This window comes from Sciurus vulgaris (assembly GCF_902686455.1).
Source record: "Sciurus vulgaris genome assembly, chromosome: 6".
NCBI lineage: Eukaryota > Metazoa > Chordata > Mammalia > Rodentia > Sciuridae > Sciurus > Sciurus vulgaris.
The window spans coordinates 8331859-8351099 of NC_136466.1; the positions used below are offsets into that span (position 1 = coordinate 8331859).

General features: G+C 54.6%; 1 protein-coding gene and 1 long non-coding RNA gene across 2 annotated transcripts in view; one reads left to right on the top strand and one right to left on the bottom strand.

Annotated features, from left to right (window-relative positions):
* The window catches only part of LOC306664497, a 150299-nt gene that overhangs the window by 67536 nt on the left and 63522 nt on the right, over window positions 1-19241 (bottom strand). The gene's annotated exons all lie outside the window — the stretch shown is intronic.
* On the top strand, window positions 6087-17998 carry STC2 (stanniocalcin 2). The gene is made up of 4 exons (XM_079145415.1): window positions 6087-7681; window positions 9684-9826; window positions 12072-12283; window positions 16898-17998. The coding sequence occupies exons 1-4, from the start codon at window positions 7531-7533 to the stop codon at window positions 17298-17300; spliced, it is 909 nt and encodes a 302-aa protein (XP_079001541.1). The 5' UTR covers window positions 6087-7530; the 3' UTR covers window positions 17301-17998.

A 19241-nucleotide genomic window follows, 5' to 3' on the forward strand; every position in this document is an offset into this window, starting at 1 on the left:
GTGGTAAGTATGTACATATATATATACACACATATACATACACACATATATATACACACCACATCTCACACACACACACACACACACATATATGATGGAATGTTACTCAGTTTTAAAGAAGATTTAAATTCTGGCATTTGCTGGTAAATGGATGGAGTTAGAGAACATCATGCTAAGTGAAATAAGCCAAACCCAAAAAACAAAAGGCCAAATATTTTCTGATATGCAGAAACTAATTCACAATAAAGGGGAGATAGGGAAGAATAGAGTTACTTTAGATTAGGTAGAGGGGAGCGAAAGGAGGGGAAGAGGTATGGGGTAGGAATGATAGCAGAGTGAAGCAGACATTATGACTTCAGGTACATATATGACTGCATGATCAATGTGATCCTATAACGTGGATAATCAGAAAAATGAGAGTATACTCCATTTACATATGATCTATCAAAATGTATAAATGCATTCTACTGTCATGTACAACTAATCAGAACAAATAAAATATAAAAATTAAAAAAATTAAAATTAAAATTTATTCTTAGAAACCCTGTAGGGGCTGGGGAAGTGGCTCTCCAGTAGAGCACTTGCCTGGACGTGGGTTCCATTCCCAGGGTGGTAAATAATAAAATAAATTCTTTTTCAAAATCCTGCAAACTGCCCTTTAAGATATACCGATGTTATGCACACGTAGCCCGCGGGGCAATTCCCATCTCTACTGCAGCAGGAGGAGCCCGTGGGCAGAAAGACACCGATGTCTCTTGCTCACATCCGCCGGTGGACAAGCCAGCGTCAGATAGGCCGCTGTGGGAGAAGGCTAGCGGTGGGCGGTGAGACCCCCAACACCTAGAGGAGTTTAGTTCATTTTGTTTTAATTTTTTGCCTCTATAACCTTAACCCCAACATACCAGGAAAAAGTTGTTACCAGCCTTTGCCACCAGGGTCCCACGGATCCTTTTTATTTTCATAAATAATCTATGGAGGTGTGACCAAAGGGATTGCCTTTTAACTTTGTTAGAAAATTTAATAATTTAACATAACAGACTTCCTGGCATATTTGTCCTGGTTTTGAAGCCACATGAACCCAAAGGGAGCAACCTTGTCTCAGTGCTAACCGCTGCCCGGGGGTTGTGTGTGAACCTGAGACGGAGCCGGCTTATAAACGCTGATCTCAGATTCCCAGCAAATCCCTCGTAAGTCCGAGTTCAGCTACTTCCGGATCTTCCTGCACCGGATCTTCCTGAAACCTCTACAAGCTCGTCCCTTTTTTCCAGAGAGATGGTCCCCTTCTGCTCGGTAACGGCAAAGTGCTCTCATCCCGACACCCGCTGGAATGATCGGACGTTGTGCCTTCCTCACATTTCTGTATTACCCATTCTTTGCACCTTTGTTCTTGATCTGACTCCTCCATTTGTCCATTTCAAACCATATCAAGCAAATTTGGGTAAAACAACACCAAAAAAGAAAAAAAAAAAAAAAAAAACGACAGGACCGGATGGTCCAGGCGCCAGTTACAGCACAGCTGGTGAAACCCGCGCCTGTCGCGTGGGCTCCAGGGGAGAGTATCTGCTCCTTTTTGTCCTGAGACATACGCCATCGCCTCTTCCATTGGGAGTGTCCATCTAGGCCGCTGTCACTTGAGACTCACAGCCTGAGTCTTCGCTTTCCCGCCATCGCCAGAGCCACAGAGCGCCAGCTTGCAGGCACCTTCGAGTCTGCCTGACCATCGCACATTTCCCTGTCAGTTTTCTTCTCTTCAGCAGAAAATGAAAGATGCTCTCTTCAAAACAGTGTTCATCCAAAGCAAAACTCATACACCCCATGAACATGTCCAATTATCTATCAACTAAATAATAATGTAATAAAATGCATAGTAAAAAGATAATAATGAAATCATCATCATCATCATGAAATACATGCCCACACACAAAAAAAATCAGAAGACTACAAAGATGGCATCCTCAGATCCTTCCACACCTTCCTAGAAGATGCTGCAATACTTGGGGCAACATCATATAACACAAGATGTGTCCCCATTACATCGTCTTTCCAGGCAAATCCACTGTCCACCACTTGCTTCTTATTTCAGTGATTTTTACCATAATTGGCAATAGTGATGGGGAATAATGAAAGAGTTCCAAGAATAATAAAGTGAAAATTTTTTAATACGTCAGAAAATTAAAATCACTACAACTGTATGACCTATCCATACAGCCCTATATTTAGAAAGAGTCTCAATGGTCCTACATGGTAACTTCAAGATAGAATGAGTTTTATTACGTTCAAGATGTCTTCTGGCCCCTCTGGAAGACTCCTAAAGGAGTAAACAGAAGTCATGCCATAGCAGTCCTTACAAACAGAACTGCTCAGGAAAAAACTCCAATCTAAAATTGGGTCCAGTGAGCTCTGAGGGTAGGGTAAGGGGTAATCACGTTCACACATTGGACCATTTACTGAAGGTGTTCAAAGTCTGGTGCACTAGAAACTCCCACGGACAGACTTCTCCCACCACCGTTCTCCAAGTTGGACCCAGTGGGGAGAACCACAGCATGCCCCAGCCCCACGAAGTCACCCGGGCGCAGCAGCTCCCTCCTTGGGAGCCAGGCAGCCCCTGCCCCACCTTTGTCCTGGGGTTCTCTCAGCATGCAATGAAGAGGGAAAAATGTCGACCCAAGGGAAACAGAGAGGCTTCTGGGGTGCTACTCAGCTGCAGAGCAAGGCACTAACAAAACTCAGACCACAAGCTGACACCCGGGCTTACTGCCTTATGTTCTTTCCAGTTAATGGATATATCGTGAGGGATACTGTGTTCCTATTCTGTGGGGATTTTTAAAAATTCCTTTTTATCATTCGTATGTCCAGTTGGTCCATCACCAGTTTGACTGTAGGTTAATGACCTGTAGGAAAAACCCATTTCACAGCATGGAGCGCTCTGACACTTTGAGTTGATTGTTTTGGGAACTCAGAATATTGTTTCCTCCAAAACTCTTATTTTGCTGTGGTTTGGTTTTGTTTCGAGACTGCATCTCACTTTGTTGTTCAGGCCGGCCTTGTACTCCTGGGCTCAAGTCATCCTGCAGCCTCAGCCTGGGTGGAATTACAGGTACGTGCCAACAGGCCTGGCCAAAAAGACCATGTTACAAACGACAGGTTCCCAGGGCAGCCCCCAGATGGGCTTCTAAACTCATGGTGGTGATGTCCTGCATTTCTGCAGGGAAAATTAGTAGAAGACACTTTTACAGTAGTACTAATAAGCAAACCCAAACAGGAAGGGCATGGCCTCCTTCATCCTGAATCCTGCTGAATGAAATAGTCAGCCAGTGAAAGAAGAGAAACGAGGAGACTTTCGGGGGGAAACTCGGCTTGGGAGATATTTCAGAGGCTGGACTGCAATTCTGACCGTCCAGTTTCACTTCTAGAACTTTTTCGTTTCCTACAGACTTGATGTATTGGAGCCGTGGTTAGACTGGGGGTGGAAGACCACAAAGAAAGGAGAAGGAAGAGGGAAATTAAAAAGCTTGGAAGACATTTCCTTGAAGGGGGGTTTAGAGTAGGCCATTGTGAGAAGATTGTCCAATTCAGTATGAACCAATTTGGTACAGAAATGGTAATGAAATTTAGGGGCACAGCACTGGTGGTGCCCCAGGCCTTAGAGCCAAGTAGGAGTCCACTCTTTGGCCAGGCAGTTCCCCCTCTGACCATAAGGTGGTGCCATCAGCTCAGACAGTCTGCCCCAAGGGGGCGGGGCGAGCGGTGGGCGGAGCTCCCCACTGTAAGCCATGTTCTCCGCTCAGGTTCTGGGAGTCACAAGACAGCCTGGGGGAGAGGGCCCGTGTCCACCCACACGTCCTGGCCTCTGCTGGCAAGAACGGCGGCCATCCTTTAAGGCCCAGCCTGCTCCCACCAAGCAACACCTCCGACCAGCCGGGCTCTCAACCCACCTCAAGATTCCAACTCGTTCCTTTCCATTCCTCTCACTCTGTCCCACTGCTTCCTACGAGTTAAGTCGAAGCACCCCTACAGTCTCATCCTAATACCCACGAGGACCAGAAAAGAAGGCCTCCCATGACATGCTCCCCCATTTGTCACAATGACCCCAGCTTCCAACACGTCTCGGCCAATCTCACCAGCTCCATCTCCCTCTTTAATAACAACCTGGGCAAGTCCTACTGCGTCCCTGTGCACTCAATTCCGCTGGCCCTCCCACCTGCAATGTCCTCTCTGTCTCTTGCCTTGACTTGTCCGTATCCTCCTCGGTCTTTCCGGTTCTAACCCACGCCCAAAACCTCCCTTCGTGGAATGGACTGAAGGGGGCTGGTGAGGAGGACACACAGAGAAAGGCGGGTCTCCTGCCTCAGCCACAGAAGTCCCTGGATTCAGGAGGCAGGCCAGGTCTGACTCACCACAGTCGCGGGGCCCCAAATGGAGGAGGAGAGCCCATCCACATTCTCCTGAATGGCAGGGCAGCACAGCCGATCTGTCCTCACCCCTCCCACATCTTGGTTCCCCTTCAGGGTGGACTTGGGGTCTGCAGGGACACGAAAGTCTCAAGCTTGGAACGCGCTGCAGGGCCTGTTCACTCATTTTACCTTCCTGATTATTGTCTCCCCACTCCCCATTTCCATCAGCCACCATCCCCCAAACCAGGAGGCCTGAGTGACTGGTGGAGCTAAAGGCATTCACCGGGGAGTGGGGGGGGGGGGGGGGTCACAATAAAGTCATCAGTCTGTGCGCCCCCAGCCCCACTTCTACCCTAGCCTGCAGCCCAGTCTGGTAGCCCGGCAAACTGCCTAGTGATTCTGCAAAATCCATACAGCCCTGGTGGGACCGACGGACACTCGGGTCTGACTGCCTCGACCTCGGCTACACTGTGCAGAGACAAAGCTCTAAGACTGGGAGCTGCGCTTACAATATCTCAAATTCTAGCCACTACATATTCTTTCTGTTCTAAAAGGGCAGCTGGGGGACCACGATATCCCTTTGTCTGTCTGGAGCAAATAGCCTCATGATGAATTTTTAAATTATGTAGGGTCCTTCCAGGGCAGGCCAGGGCCTTATAGTGACAAAAGGCGGTGCCTAAGAAAGGCAGAGGGGTGGCCTGGCTGGCGCTCCCAGTGCCCAGGTGTCTGCATCTGGCAAAGGTGACTCACTCCTGTGGCCAGCATCTCCTCTTTATGCTGTCCAAAAAAACAGGTGACCAGATGCATTTTAAATGCCATTACTGCTCAAAAGAGGCCACATGGAAAGAAAATCTCTACTCAGTTGCACCTTTAAGCAAGGCTGGGAGCAAATGGCAGCTTGACTCTGGAAATATAGGGCCTCGAGGGGGCGAATGGCACGAGGCTTCTGCTTTCCGTTTTGTTCCTAAGGAGGGGTTTTCATAAACTAATAAACGAAGCTAAATTGACATCTCAAACATGGCAAGATGACAGTGAAGGTGGCCCATCTTCAGGCAAGGTCCCCAACGCTCAGCACTCAAGATCTCAGGCTGCAGAAAGTAGCTGCCATTGGAACTGGGGACATGGGCGGTCAGTTTCTCACCAACACTGCAGACCTTCAAAGCGACCATTTCCCGGGACTCTGAAAGATGAGCAGTTCTGAGTACTCACCCTGGGGAAAGCCCACAGCAAAGGTGCCCTCCCCACCTCCTGTCCTTCATCGGGATGGGTGGACTGGTGGTCAGCTGCGGCCAGCAGTGCTCACCCAGGCCCCCAGCCTCCACCTTCTCTACGCCCCAGGGCAGCTGGGAGCCAGGAAGGGAAGCTTCAGAAACCCAGCAGCAGCCCAAGGATGATCTGCCAGAGTGCCTCTGTACCCCCTCCCCCAGGCTTGCCACATGGGGGCCCCAAAAAGGCGGGCAGTGCGCCCCGCCGCGGAGACAAGGACTGTGTGGCCCCGGGCAGTGGGTGATGAAACCTCCCGGGCGCATTACTGCAGAGGGCGCGGGCGGGGAGGCCCGGGGCGGGGGGTTAGAGCGGGCACCCGGCTCACCTGTCCTCCAAGGAGAGCGTGGGGTGCGGGGGAGGGGCGGGCGGGCCCACACCCGGAGCGCGTCGGGCGGCGCTAGGTGGCAGCACTCGCCTCCCACCCTCCCCCACCGCCGTAGACCCCCGAGCTGCGCCGTCGGGTTGACGAGGCCGTGAGCAGTTCCTGTCCCCGGCCCGGCGCGAGGGAGACGTGAGCGTGCACACGTACACACACAGCGGGGGTAAGAGGCGCTCCAAGCGGCGCCCAACTTTCCCCCGGCTTCCTCCGGGCCAGGAGAAAGCTGCTGGGGCAGCTCGTCCCCGCGGTGCTCCGGGAGGGGCTCGGGGAGGAAAGGGGGAGAGAGGGAGAGCCCTTCCCCAGATGGCGCTTTTCTGTCTGTTTCTACCGCTTCCCTCCGGTGACCGAAGCGTGGAGGGACCCCGAGCGGGCGGCGGGAGCGCTTTGGGGAAATGGAAGCGTGTGCGTGGAGACGCCTAAAGTTGTCTTTCAAGCTCGGCCCCGGGGCACGCGATGCTCCGCGGCCGGCTGACTCAGGCTGCCGGGGCCTCCCTGCCACCGGCCTGGAAATGATGCAAGTCTGGATTGTCACCTGGATCCCTGCAGCCCAGACTGGACTCCGTCCGGATTGGGGGAGGAGCGAGACAGGACATCCCAGGGTCGCACGACCCACCAAAAAGAAACCGGGAAGAGGCGGCAGTTGCTCAGGCCGAATACTGGAGTACTTCTTTCTGTCCCCGTCTTCGGTCGGGTTTTGTTTTACTTTGTTTTAACGCAAAGCGTCACCCGCTAAGAATTCCCACGTGCGTTCAGTTTGCCCTCACGATCACTACGCACAGGTTTCCAACCTATCAAGACCTCCGGGCCGCGGACCTTCCTGAATTCCAAACTGGAAAGAGGAAACTCGCAGCCCGATGAGGTTGTGACGCGAGCCAGGGACCCGGGTGACTGTCCCAGCGCAAACCGTCCCCTCTCGCCCTTTAACTGCAACCCGAGCTGAGTTCCACTTGGATTTTTTTAAGTCTGTTCGGCCATTGCCTCGGAGCACCCGCACACGCGCACGCATCTCTGGCCGCGTTCACACACACTCACACACACGCACGCAAACGCGTGGCGGCCGCCAGGTCGACAACTTTGTCGGGCGCTCCCAGCGGCGCTCGGCTTCCTCCTGTAGTAGTGGGGCGCAGGCCCCGCCTCCAGGCTGTGTTGTCAAACGGGCCAGGGTCTCGGATTGGTCCAACCGCCGGGACAACACCTGCTCGACTCCTTCATTCAAGTGACACCAGAGCTTCCAGGGATATTTGAGGCACCATCCCTGCCATTGCCGGGCACTCGCGGCTCTGCTAACGGCCTGGTCACATGCTCTCCGGAGAGCTACGGGAGGGCGCTGGGTAACCTCTATCCGAGCCGCGGCCGCGAGGAGGAGGGAAAAGGCGAGCGAAGAGGAAGAGTGGGAGGAGGAGGGGAAGCTGCGGAGCAGGAGGAGGAAGAGGAGGAGGAGAGAAGCACAAAGAATCCAGGTCTCCAGGCGGGAGGTTTATACCAAGAACCATGTGTGCCGAGCGTCTGGGTCAGTTCGTGACCCTGGCTTTGGTGTTGGCCACCTTCGACCTGGCGCGGGGGACCGACGCCACCAACCCGCCCGAAGGTCCTCAAGACAGGGGTTCCCAGCAGAAAGGCCGCCTGTCTCTGCAGAACACAGGTAAATGCGTGCGCCCTTGCGACCAGGAGCTGCCGGGAGAGAGCACCGTGCACCCACGCAGCGCGCCCTGGGCGTTTCGCCCAGATCCAGACGCCCACCCCCGGCAGCGCAAACTCCTGGGGTGGCGCGGGACGTGTCAAGGGAAGCGCAAGGCGAAGCGAGGTCTGCGCCGGGCTCGGAGCGCCCGGAATCCGCACGTGCTAGCAGGGTGATGAAATGGCTGGGGCAGGACTTGTTGCTGTCCTCCCCCGGGGTTGAGGGGAAATGAGGCAGCGCCTGACGCTGCCAGCGCCAGCCTTCGAGTCTCGGGTCCAGTGCAAAGCGCACTTCTCCATCCCGACGGGCCGGAGGGAGGCTCCGAGGGTCCCCAGAGCCCGGCTAAGCCCTGCATCGGGAACCGCTCTTTAAAGCCGGCCAGCCTCGGCAGGACTGCTCTCCCTCCTCCAAAGATGCCCGATATCCCAGAACTTTGCTGGCTAGACCAATTGCATCGAGAACTTCCCCCCGGAGGCACTGCTTTCAATAGGGGCAGGGGTCGCGCAAAGCGTACCTCTGTCGTCCTGCCGCAGTCCCTGTTCCTGAGCAGGTCAGCAAGCGAAGAAACGGTGACACGACGCGAACCGTGCGCCGCCTCTGCTCGACCGGCTCTGTGCTCACCCGCAAGCTGCAGGGCAGAGCCAGGCGTGCGGGACCCCGGGCCGGCCCTCCCCAGCTCCGGGGAGAGAAAGAAAATCCGCCTAAAGCCCAGCCCCTTCTCTCTGCACCCAGGCCCGCCGTACTCTGGGGGCCGGGCGAGCGCTGCAGAGGCGGCGGCGTGCGCTCACCGCCAGGGCAGGAAAGCACGAATGCCCACAGGGGACGCCCCGAGTGAGTGAGTCGCGCCGGGCGCCCTCCTTCCGGTGCGCGGGGCCTGCGCCGGGGTCCTCCGGGAGCCTCTCGCCCTCACCTCCCTGGCGGGCGCCCTGCACAACCTGGGACCCGCAGAACCCTTCCCCTTCTCCGGCGTTTTCTCTGGGATCTGGACCTGACCCTAGGTAGTTGGTGACCCTCCACAAATACACCCCTCCTTCGCTAGATGAATCCGAGTGCGATTTTCTCCTCCGACTCTGCCCTTCTTCCAAAAGATACTTTTCTGATGTAATTTTGTGGTCGGTTTAAATCAGAAAATTGGGTAGGGGGAGGAAGGGAAGAGGCTCCGCGTGCTGCAGCCTGACAGTTAACGCCCTCAGCCTGTCCTTTCAGAGCCGAGTCAGGAGCACATTCTGCGAAGGAAGGAGCACGCTCTGGGGCCATGCGAATTCCAGGGGATTAAGTGATATCTCACACCGGATCCCTAATTAAAAGGAACCTCTAACGGCCCGTGGTGGCGTATTTGCTAGGCTACCCGGGTCAGACTCCATTCCCAAACCTGCTCGCAAGCCAAGGCTTCCCTAGCTTGGTATTTTTAATGCGGATGGTTTGGAGGCGCTGCCTTAATAGGAATTTTGTTTTGATTTTTAGGTGTTGAATCATAAAGCTGAATTGAAACTACTTTTAGGACGCTCTCATTTGGGGGTCAGGAAGGAAATGACTGATTTCATAGCAGCAGATTCTACAGATCCAAGTAGAGACGGGTATTTCATGGATGAAATACCTTCATCTAAAAATCTTATTTTTGTCTGTGGGTTTAAAAAGCTAATATTAATATTTTTCTGCTCTCAAAATAAGTTCCCATAAATGCTTTAATAAAATGGAAAGGAGGGGAGAGAATACTCAGACTTAACTTCTGATTTTGATTTTTATAATTTTGGGCTAAATTTTACAAATATTTACAAATATCACATTTCCTGTGAGTGGTATTAGTGATGAAATTCGGTTTCCCTGTTCTTCGGTTCTGAAATAGTTATTACTAACTTTTTTCCCCCTTAGATTTTCCTCTAGTCCTTACTAACTTTTCCTTCAGCTGCCCTCTCTGCATTCCCCAGCACGGCTGAGTTTTATGTATTTGTCATTTTCATTTTAGCGGAGATCCAACACTGTTTGGTCAACGCTGGTGATGTGGGGTGTGGCGTGTTTGAATGTTTCGAGAACAACTCTTGTGAGATTCGGGGCTTACATGGGATTTGCATGACTTTTCTGCACAACGCTGGAAAATTTGACGCCCAGGTAAAAACCACATAGATCACGAAGACTGTTTCGGGTTAGCATAGTGTGATAGAAGCATTTGCTGGAAAGACTCCTTAACAGCCTCCTTAACCCCTTAACAGATTTCCTTAGCTGTTCTTGTGTTAATTTCAGACTTTCCAGAGGCATTCCAGGTGCTGAGCAGATGCCAGGGTCTCCCCATGGCACTGGTGTCCTGCTGTCTTTCTGTAAGCTGAATCCTTCTACACCCTTAAGCTGTGTCTACACAGGCAAAGTGAACTGTACACCAGAATCATAGGAAATGATGGACACATTGTGTCTCGCCACCCAGAATCCAGTCCCCAGAGCATTCATGAGGGACAGTAGGCTAAAGGGACAGGGGCAGGGACCCCCAGTAATACATTCCGAAAGCTTTCTCCACCTAATAGGGGCGGGGGGGGGGGGCAGGCAACCTGGACTCTGCAGAGCCTCCAAAAGAACAGACATTTATTCCTTCTAAGTAGCAGTCTTTCCTCCCAACCTGAGAAGTCAAAACCATGCATAAGTTTTGGAACTCTGTGCTTTTCTTTTGTTCTATACAATAAATATGGCCAGGGCCTGACCCACTTCAGATATTATGGGGTCCCAAGGTAAGGCTGGGTTGCCACTCAGGTCAGGGACCTAACAAGCATCTGTGGCTACAATGCCAACAAATAAATACGTACTATATGGCAGGTGGCATGAGGCCCACCTTGGTTTTCTCCCTGGCCCCATGTGCCCTGTTGAAACACCCTGTTTCTAGATATCATAAACTTCCTCTCCCGTTTCATTAGAGCACAATGACAGCGTCTGGGAGGCCACGTTGAGGTGTGATTCATGCACATCACCAGTCAGCATCCCCTGACATCCTGTAGGGCCTGGGAGCCAGCAGGGGAGGCAACAGGGCCAGCAGCCTAAACCACAGAGGATGTGAGGTGGCAAGAGGGGAAACAGACCAGGGGAGGAAAGAGCAGAACTTTGAACTCCAGGCTCCCTCATAACGCATCCCTTCTGGATTAACTGGAATTAGGAAGCGTAATAGGAAATCCGGAGGAAAGGGGTGTGTTGAAGGGCAATCCCACAGGATGTCAGAGAAGCATAGCAAGAACAGGTCGCCGCGGCCCTGCATAATCTTCATTTTCTCCTCAACCAGCAGGAATATGTCCTCTAGTTAGAGGCCTCTCTAACAAGTCAATTCTCAGCACATAACCCAGCCCTCTGTCCCATGGGGCTCCCCCCAGAGAGCTAAGGGAGCAGGGGCCACAGGACGGGTTTTCAGCCATCAGACGATATCTGTGCACATTTCAGTTGCTTCTAAAGGGAGAACCAAAATAAGTGCGCTGGCTGGCTTCCCAGGTCCAACATAAACCCATTTACTTTCTCAACTCAGTGACTTCCAGGCCATCTAAAAACAGAGGGGTGGCCTCTCCGACCACAGCTTGTTTCTATAGTAATGGAGGCCGTGCGGATTCCTGGGTAGACACCGAGTGCCCCCTGCCCGGGAGGCTGATAAGGAAGCCAGGGCCGAGCTCGCCTCCACAACCCCAACAGCTGTCTCCTTTCTAGGATAAGCAGCCTAATGGGGTTGCCAGGAAAGAGCTGTGGGCCAGATGTATGCTGGCCTCTCAGAGGCAGGAGCGTGGGGGAGGGCCGCTCCAGCTCAGACACTGCCAGGCCGGGTGCCAGGCGGCCTTTTAGTGGCAAAAACCCTAACAGTTTAAAGGAGTAGAGTCATTTTCAGAAGGGCAGAGAATGCTCTTGAAAAATGAGAGGAGACCAGATTGCGAACCGGAGGCACTGAGGCAGGAAGGGAGGCCCGTGGGCCCCCATCTTGGTGAGGCTCCTGGAATGGAGCGTGCAGCGCGGCCAGTGGGCACCTTCCACTCGGGAAGAGCCCTTGCTGAGAGCCACAAAGGCGTTGTGGCCCAGTTCCCCGGGTGCTCCAGAAAAGTTGCCACCCAGCAGCCAGCCCGAGCTGCCTTGACAGACAGCCGCGGAAGCCCCAGTTCAAGGGGAACTAAAGGCGCAGCTGGGGAGGAAGGAGGCAGATTTGTTAGTGTACAAAACTAACATCCTCTTTGGCCCAGGGCCGGAGGTGTCATGTCATCTGGACGTACCTCCGAGGTGCCCTGTCACCTGGGAAGAACGTGGGTCTGAGGCAGGGCCTTGGGATCGCGTCGTCCGAAATGCCCTGTGTAATGGCCTCCTGTCCTCTGCCCCCTCCTCTCCCCGTCCTCGCTGCTCCCAGGGCAAGTCGTTCATCAAAGATGCCTTGAAGTGTAAGGCCCACGCTCTGCGGCACAGGTTCGGCTGCATAAGCCGGAAGTGCCCGGCCATTAAGGAAATGGTGTTCCAGTTGCAGCGGGAATGCTACCTCAAACACGGTCTGTGCGCGGCGGCGCAGGAGAACATCCGGGTGATGGTGGAGATGATTCACTTCAAGGACTTGCTGCTGCTCGAGTGAGTGCTGCCCCAGCCGGGAGGGGCCGCCACGGGTGACGGGGTCCAGAGGGCATTGCTCAGCTTGCCGGGCCTGCTATCCCAGGCCGCGTTCCCAGAAGCTACACAGAGTCCCTAGGAGCCCCTGTCCTGCTGGCTTTGGAGAAAAATGAGATTTCCATTACCACTTTCCAAAACCTGGGTGTTGGACACTGGCCATTATCTTTACTAAAAGGTATAGATTCAGAAATACTCATCGTCCCCATAGCCAAGCAGGTCTCTGAACATCCCAGGTAGCTGCCGGGTTGCCCTTGTGGGCGGCTGAGTGCTGAGACTTTTGCTGAATGTAGGCCAAGTGCCCGGCATTGTGCTGAGCGCTTTGCAGGAACATCTTGCCTGACCCTCTCAGCTTTCCTGTGACTTGGATGCTTTGACTGGCTCCATTTGACAGATGAGAAAACTGAGACCCCTGAGGTGACAAGGATGGCTGGTGGACAGCAAAATCAGGACTGCAAGCCAAGCAGTGCTGCTCTTAAGTGCCCCAAATGGAGAGCAGTGCTTTCCCCGCCTCTAGGGCCCTCCTTTCTTTAAAATGCCTTATCAGAGAAAGTGCCAAACAAACAGCAAAAGCTAACCTGCTGAGCATTAGCCTGCCAAACCAGGAAAGTGTGAGCCTTGCTTATTTGAAGACTTGCAATTCCTGGATAAGCCCAGGACGCCTCATTCTTTAAAAATTATCCCAGCTATCAGATCCCAAATTTTGTAGAACGGTAAAGCAAGTTGGTACACAGTCGTTCCTGACCTGAGGGATGGGCCAATGGTTCCTTCCTGGGAGCTGCAAGCCACCAGCTAACAGTCCAGCACATGTCACTGCCAGTTTGAGGGCAGCCTTGTTCTCTGCACAGGGCGGCTTGGAGCCAAGTTAGTACCTGAACTCTTGCTCCTCAGTTCATGCCATGACCTGCTCCCAGCTATGTCACTAAACAGGCTACCCCACCTTCACCCCCAATATCGCCTCGATCATGGAGGACAACAACCATCTGCTCACTACCCTCTTGGTTATAAGGCTGCAGGTATCTTGCAACACCCAGTATGGCCTCAGGAACATAAGGTTCAGCTCCTGACAAAGGCAAAAGAATATTGCCTTGTCCTTGAATCATACTAACGCCTTATGCAACATTTCATTCTTCCAAACAGCTATAAAAGCTCGATAGTAACAACAGCATCAACAGTAATGATACCCATCTGTTTTTTCCTAATGTGCCAGGTCGTTGGCCGGGGTCTTTAAATGAATGAACATATTCGTCTTATTGTTACACTGTATCGTTTAGGAAATAATGTGTAGGAAAAAGATCCTGGACAAGTTCAGTACAGATGCAATTGGTTTTCCACTTATTTTTGCTTTGCGGTTGGTGGCACCCCTTTTGCGGAGGGCATCTATACCTGGAGCCAGTTGTCAGGCACAAGCCGGCTGTCCAAACTCAGCCTCCTTGTGCCTGGCCTATCCCCCCCTCACCAGACCTGCCGACACCTCATGGGTCCCAAAGTGTAGAACGGTTCTTTCCTTTTCTCGAACATATCCACCCATCTTGCACAGAGAGCTCTGTGAAACCCCCTCCCTTCCAAGTACCCCAGAAAAGACCCAGGTCCCATGGCTGAGAAACTCCCTAAGTCATTCACCCCAGCCCATCCCCACTGTCACCTTGAGAGATTGACCATGGGCGTGGGGTGCAGTTTGTAAGCCTCTGATATGTTGTTGAGTATCTTTTTTAGGAAATGGAAGGTTTTGAGGGTTTTGTGTCCTGTCCCCTGAAATTGAAGAAGGAGGTTAAGTGGCTTTCAAGGGTCTCCTCAGGGCCACGTGGCACATTGTGCCACAAGGCTTTGCTGCAAAAGCTTCCCCACCTGGCCTGCTCTGGAAATGCAGGGGGCCCACCGGATCAGGAGTGCGGCCTCTTTTAAGAACACGCCGTGTGGCCACACACAGGTCCTCTTGCTCTGGCTAAGCCAGCCCCTCTGGGCAGTGTGTCCCACCAACTGCCAGCTCCCCCAGGACCCCCATCGCCTGCCCTCACGAAGCCCTGGCTATGCAGTGCATCCGCTTGTACGTCAAGCTCAACTGCCTGAGATCTCTAACTTTTTATATTTTTCTTCTTCTTAACTGATTCAAGGACCTATCAATCCCCAAGGCCCTTACAGATTGTGTGGCATTGGTCACCAATGAGAATGAGAACTGAATTTCCTGTTCACTTTAGAAAGGACATACAGTCACCCCAGAATCCACAGCACCCCTCCTCACGCCAGCCCCACCCCAGCCCCATCAACCCCAAAACAAGCACCGTCAGTAAAGCAGCTGTTCCCGACCCTCGGCCTCTGCTCATGACCTCTTCCTGCCGGCCCCACGTTCTCCCTGTCATCTGCCTCCCCCTAGCTGCGGGCAGCCTGCTGTGGCCTGCACACACCCATCGCTGGGTGCTGGCGGCTGGGAGCCTCCCAGCACATCCCCCTCCAAATACTTTTTTAGATCCGTTAGCCTCACTGACACTCAGTCAAGCTCGCTGGGCTTTGTCATTAGACACGGGCTCAGCCTGCAGCCTGAGCAGGCAGCAGGCCAGCTCGAAACAGGCTCAGATCAACTCACTTCAACACACACCCGCTCCCCACAGGCACAGCTTCCTGGGAGAGAGAGCCAAGGGCTGAGGAGAGCGTGGGCTAGTCCTGCCTACTGGGGTCCAAGTCCTCCTTGGGTTCTAAGGGGCTCAGGGCTCTGGCAGACAGAGCAGCCTGGTGAGGGAGGCCCGGGGCAGGCTGCACCATCCCAAGACCTCCTCCTGCTCAGAGGAAGGAAGCCTGAGGAGGAGGATCCATTAAAACCCCAAAGAGACAGGCCCAGCCCCTGCCTCGTGCACCGGGGTGGCAGTGCAATTGGGCGCTAGGACCCCGTTGCTGCCTCAGCAGATGTACTTGGTGAACTTGAGAAACAGGGCCAGTGGCTACCTTTCAAGGCAGAAGGAGTCATATAAGCCTTGAGCGTCTCCTCCCTGCGTTGCCACATGCAGGCCATCCTTGAGTAGCCCAAGGAGACCGTGCCATGCTGGCACTGGCACTGGCAGGCCACCTCTGAGACGGATGCACTCTGCCCGTCAGCCAGGCACAGAGATGCCAGCATCCAGGGTGCTTCGGAGGCTGCTTGAGCTCCACCGGCAGGAACGCTCCTCTCTGCGCCCAGCTGGGCCCCAGGCCCTCCTGCCCTCTCAGCCGCCTTCTCCCTCTTATCGATCTTTACATCCCCGAGCGAGGACAGTGCACCCAGTGACAGCTTGAGGACTAATTAACAAACCAGCGGTGAACCCCTCGCGTCCTAGAGCAGACTGCTCTTGCTGCAGGGGCGTGGTGCATGGCAAAGGAAGACCACACGGGCTCTGTGGCCACCCTCCAGGCCCGGCCAGGCTTGCTATGACCGTGTCACGTCCCATAGTGACTGCCCTGCTCACAGCGAGGTCCAGGTCTGCGAAGCCGTGGTCAGAAGTGTCCAGGACCTTCGCCAGCTAAGGACTGCTTTCTCATGGCATCAGTGGGCTCAGTCCCGAGCACCTGAGAGGAAGGGAGGAAGGGAGGAAGCTGTTCACCTCCATGGAGCATTCCACAGCCACCCCACCTGGGGGTTCCAAAAGGCCAGGGAGAGTAGGAAAGGCTGAGCAGGTGGCCCTACAGCCATTGCTGGGAACACCTCTCCCCAGGTGGGTCCATGCCCACGCTGCCCCCGCCTTCCGCACACATCCTCCAGCCCCGGGATGAACGGTTTTCCTGAAGGGCAGCCTGAGTGAGCCCAGCCATTGGCTCTGGCTGTCATTCCAACCAGGATCCCTGACCACCGGCCCTCAGCCCTAGTCCTGGCGAAGCCCAGACAGAAAGAATGAGCGTGGTCAGATCTCACACACACAGGCCACCCAGAGGGGACAGCTGCGTGGGAAATGACATCCCCAAGCCTTCCACCCAGTCCGTAGTCCTCCTGTGCATCCCGTAACTCCCCCAAAATACCCTTCCTCATGAGCTTAAGCCAGGGGTGGACAGATGTGGGGAGAGAGCCTCTGAGGAGCCTTGGGGAGGGAGGTGGCCCTAGAAGAAGGTATCTGGTACAAGCAGTCGGCCTCACTGTCGCAGCAATGTGGGGACTGGAGGACGCCATCTGGAGCCCCTCCAAGAGCCCTGCCCCTTCGTGGCTTCTCCTCGACGGCTGAGGCCCTCCACCCCTTGCCTAGGGCTACTGCACTGGCCCAAGCTCTGGCAGCCGCTAGGGCTCCTACCCAGGTCAATCACCAGCCCTCCTGCAATCTCGCCTCTTCCAGCGCCCAGACCCTGGGCTTGTACCCCATGCGCCTGACATTGCTGCTGCCCTTGGTCTGGCCCTTGGTCGGGCTCCCTCTTACTGCTACTCCGGGGTGACAGTGCCGGGGCTGTAGCTCCACCACGCCTGCATGCAGCCTGGTCCACAACGGCCCAGGAAATGTCCGCAGAGACCTGTGCTCCCTAGAGCGTGATAGAGGCCTGAAGGGGTTCCAGGAAGACCTCCAGCATGGCCCCAGAGCCTCACCGGGACGCACTCCATCCTCACTGTCTCTCTGCTCCCCCCAGGCCCTACGTGGACCTCGTGCACCTGCTGCTCACCTGCGGGGAGGAGGTGAGGGAGGCTGTCGCCCGCAGCGTCCAGGCCCAGTGCGAGCAGAACTGGGGAGGCCTGTGCTCCATTCTGAGCTTCTGCACCTCAGCCATCCAGAGGCCCCCCACGGCGCCCCCCGATCGCCAGCTCCAAGGGGACAGAGCCAGGCTCTCCAGGACCCACCGCGGGGAGGCCAGCCAGCACCTCTCGGAGCCCAGCAGCAGGGAGGCCAGCAGAGGCCCCAAGGCTGAGCGAGGCAGCAGGAGCCACCCAAATGCCCAGGCCCGGGGCAGAGTTGGGGGCCAAGGGGCCCAGGGACCTTCTGGAAGCAGCGAGTGGGAGGACGAACAGTCTGAGTACTCTGATATCCGGAGGTGAAATCAAAGACCAGCCATGAAATCTTTCCTCCACGCCGTCCATTTTCTTATCTATGGACATTCCAAAACATTTGCCATTAAAGAGGGGGGATGTCACATGCAGGACTTTGTGGGATTGTGGACTTCATGACGGTGTCTGAACAGGTGAGATGGAGACTCCTGGGGCAGCGGGCCCTCAGCAGGCCTGGTGAGCTGGGCACCTGCTTGCGCTCAGGGGAGTCCCGCAACCTCCTTGTATCTTTGTCTTCTTTCCATCATGGGCCAGTGGGTGGCGGGCTGTGGTGTACCTGCTTGGGGAGCGGCGAGCGCCCACCTGGGCTGGGCCACACGCTGGGGCTTCACCCCGCAGCCTCTGGTGCTGTCCTGGGGTAGGGCAGGGCAGGGCCGCAGGGTTCCAGGGCTGGAGTGGAGAGAGGACGTCCCTGGAGGTGCAGGGACGGGTGGACAGCAGCCACACAGCGCTCTGCCGACCCCCTCCAGTGTCCTGTGTGGGACCTGGTGGTTCCGAGCCGCTCGGAGGCTGAGGGGTAGTGTCATTTCCATGTGTGATTTCTGAGCCATTGTCCGCCGGGGGACACAGTCTGAGGGCGAGGCCCCTGTGTGTCATACTTAACCACTGCTTCCAATCTCGAGCACACTTTTTTATTTATCCAGTTACATCTACATATCTGTTGTCTAAATAAATGGCTTTCCAACAAAGCAACTGGGTCATTAAAACCAACTCGAAGCAGGGGGGAAAAGCAGCCCCAGCCCACCCTTTGGGGCTAAATTTTTAAGTGCATTTTTAAAAAGAATCAGACAGCACTGCGCCTGGCCTGGCTCACACTCACCTGGGACGGACCTCGTACCTGGAGGGAAACACATGGGGAGGCCATAGGACATCTTTCCCTTGACCACAGCCAGGTCCCACCAAGCTCTGTACCCACAACCCTGCAAGGCCAAGCAGGACACCTGGCTTCTCCATCTGGAGGAGAGAAAGGGAGAAGAGGAGGCGACTACTGAGCGCCACCCATCCGGAGGGCTGACCTTGGCCAGGCACAGTGGCGCAAGCCTGTAGTCCCAGTGGCTCGGGAGGCTGAGACAGGAGGCTCGAATGTTTGAAGCCAGCCCCAGCCACTTAGCAAGGCTGTAAGCAACCGAGTGAGACCCTGAATAAAAATTTCTGGGGATGTGGCTCAGTGGTTAAGTGCCCCTGGGTTCAATCCTGAGTACAAAGAGAGAGAGAGAGAGAGTTAACCTTTAGCATGAGTAGAGGTGAGGCTGGACATCTCCACAGGGCAGGACTCTCCAGATCCTGACTGGAAACTGAGCAATGAGGAGGGAAGTCTGGTGGACAGAAGAAGGGCAGAGAGGAGAAACGGACTGCCGCGAGGAAGGGAAGGGGAAGTCAGGAAGGCAGGCGCGGAGGGGACTTCTTGCAGTTTTGAGCTCATCTCATTGATAGGCGTTTTCTTCCCAACAGGCTGTCACGTTAAAGCTCAGCCCTCTTGCAGCCGGTACTCAGTAGCATCCAGCATGGTAAGGCTTGGACAGGCTTCCTGGGCCTTTCCAGAGCGGGGTGGGCAGGCCTTTTCTGTAAAGGGTCAGAGAGGAAATGCAGTATTTCAGCTTGTCAGGCAGAGCTTTCTCTGCTGCAGCTAGTCCACTCTGCCATGAGAGCTGGAAGCAGCCCAGATAGAAACCAGTGTGTCTGGCCCTGTTCCAGTTGGAGTTCAACAGGCCCCCAGCTGGACTTGGCTCAGTTTGTCATCCCTGAGCTAGGGAGGGGGCCAAGGGTCTGCACCCTGCCTTATCTCTCTATTCACTAGGTCTCCCTCGCAGCGACTGGAGGCCAGAGCTGAGCTCAGCTTACCTGCGCGTCAGTGATTTATTCTAGAGCACACCTTTGCTCCAGACACAGCTGGCGTTACAGGCCCCAAACCTAATCCCAATCTCTCAAGGT

Coding starts and splice junctions, on each gene's coding strand:
- STC2 (XM_079145415.1), top strand. CDS start 7,531: ATGTGTGCCGAGCGTCTGGGTCAGTTCGTGACCCTGGCTTTGGTGTTG. Junction 9,827..12,071: donor CTGGAAAATTTGACGCCCAG/GTAAAAACCACA, acceptor CGCTGCTCCCAG/GGCAAGTCGTTCATCAAAGA. Junction 12,284..16,897: donor AAGGACTTGCTGCTGCTCGA/GTGAGTGCTGCC, acceptor TGCTCCCCCCAG/GCCCTACGTGGACCTCGTGC.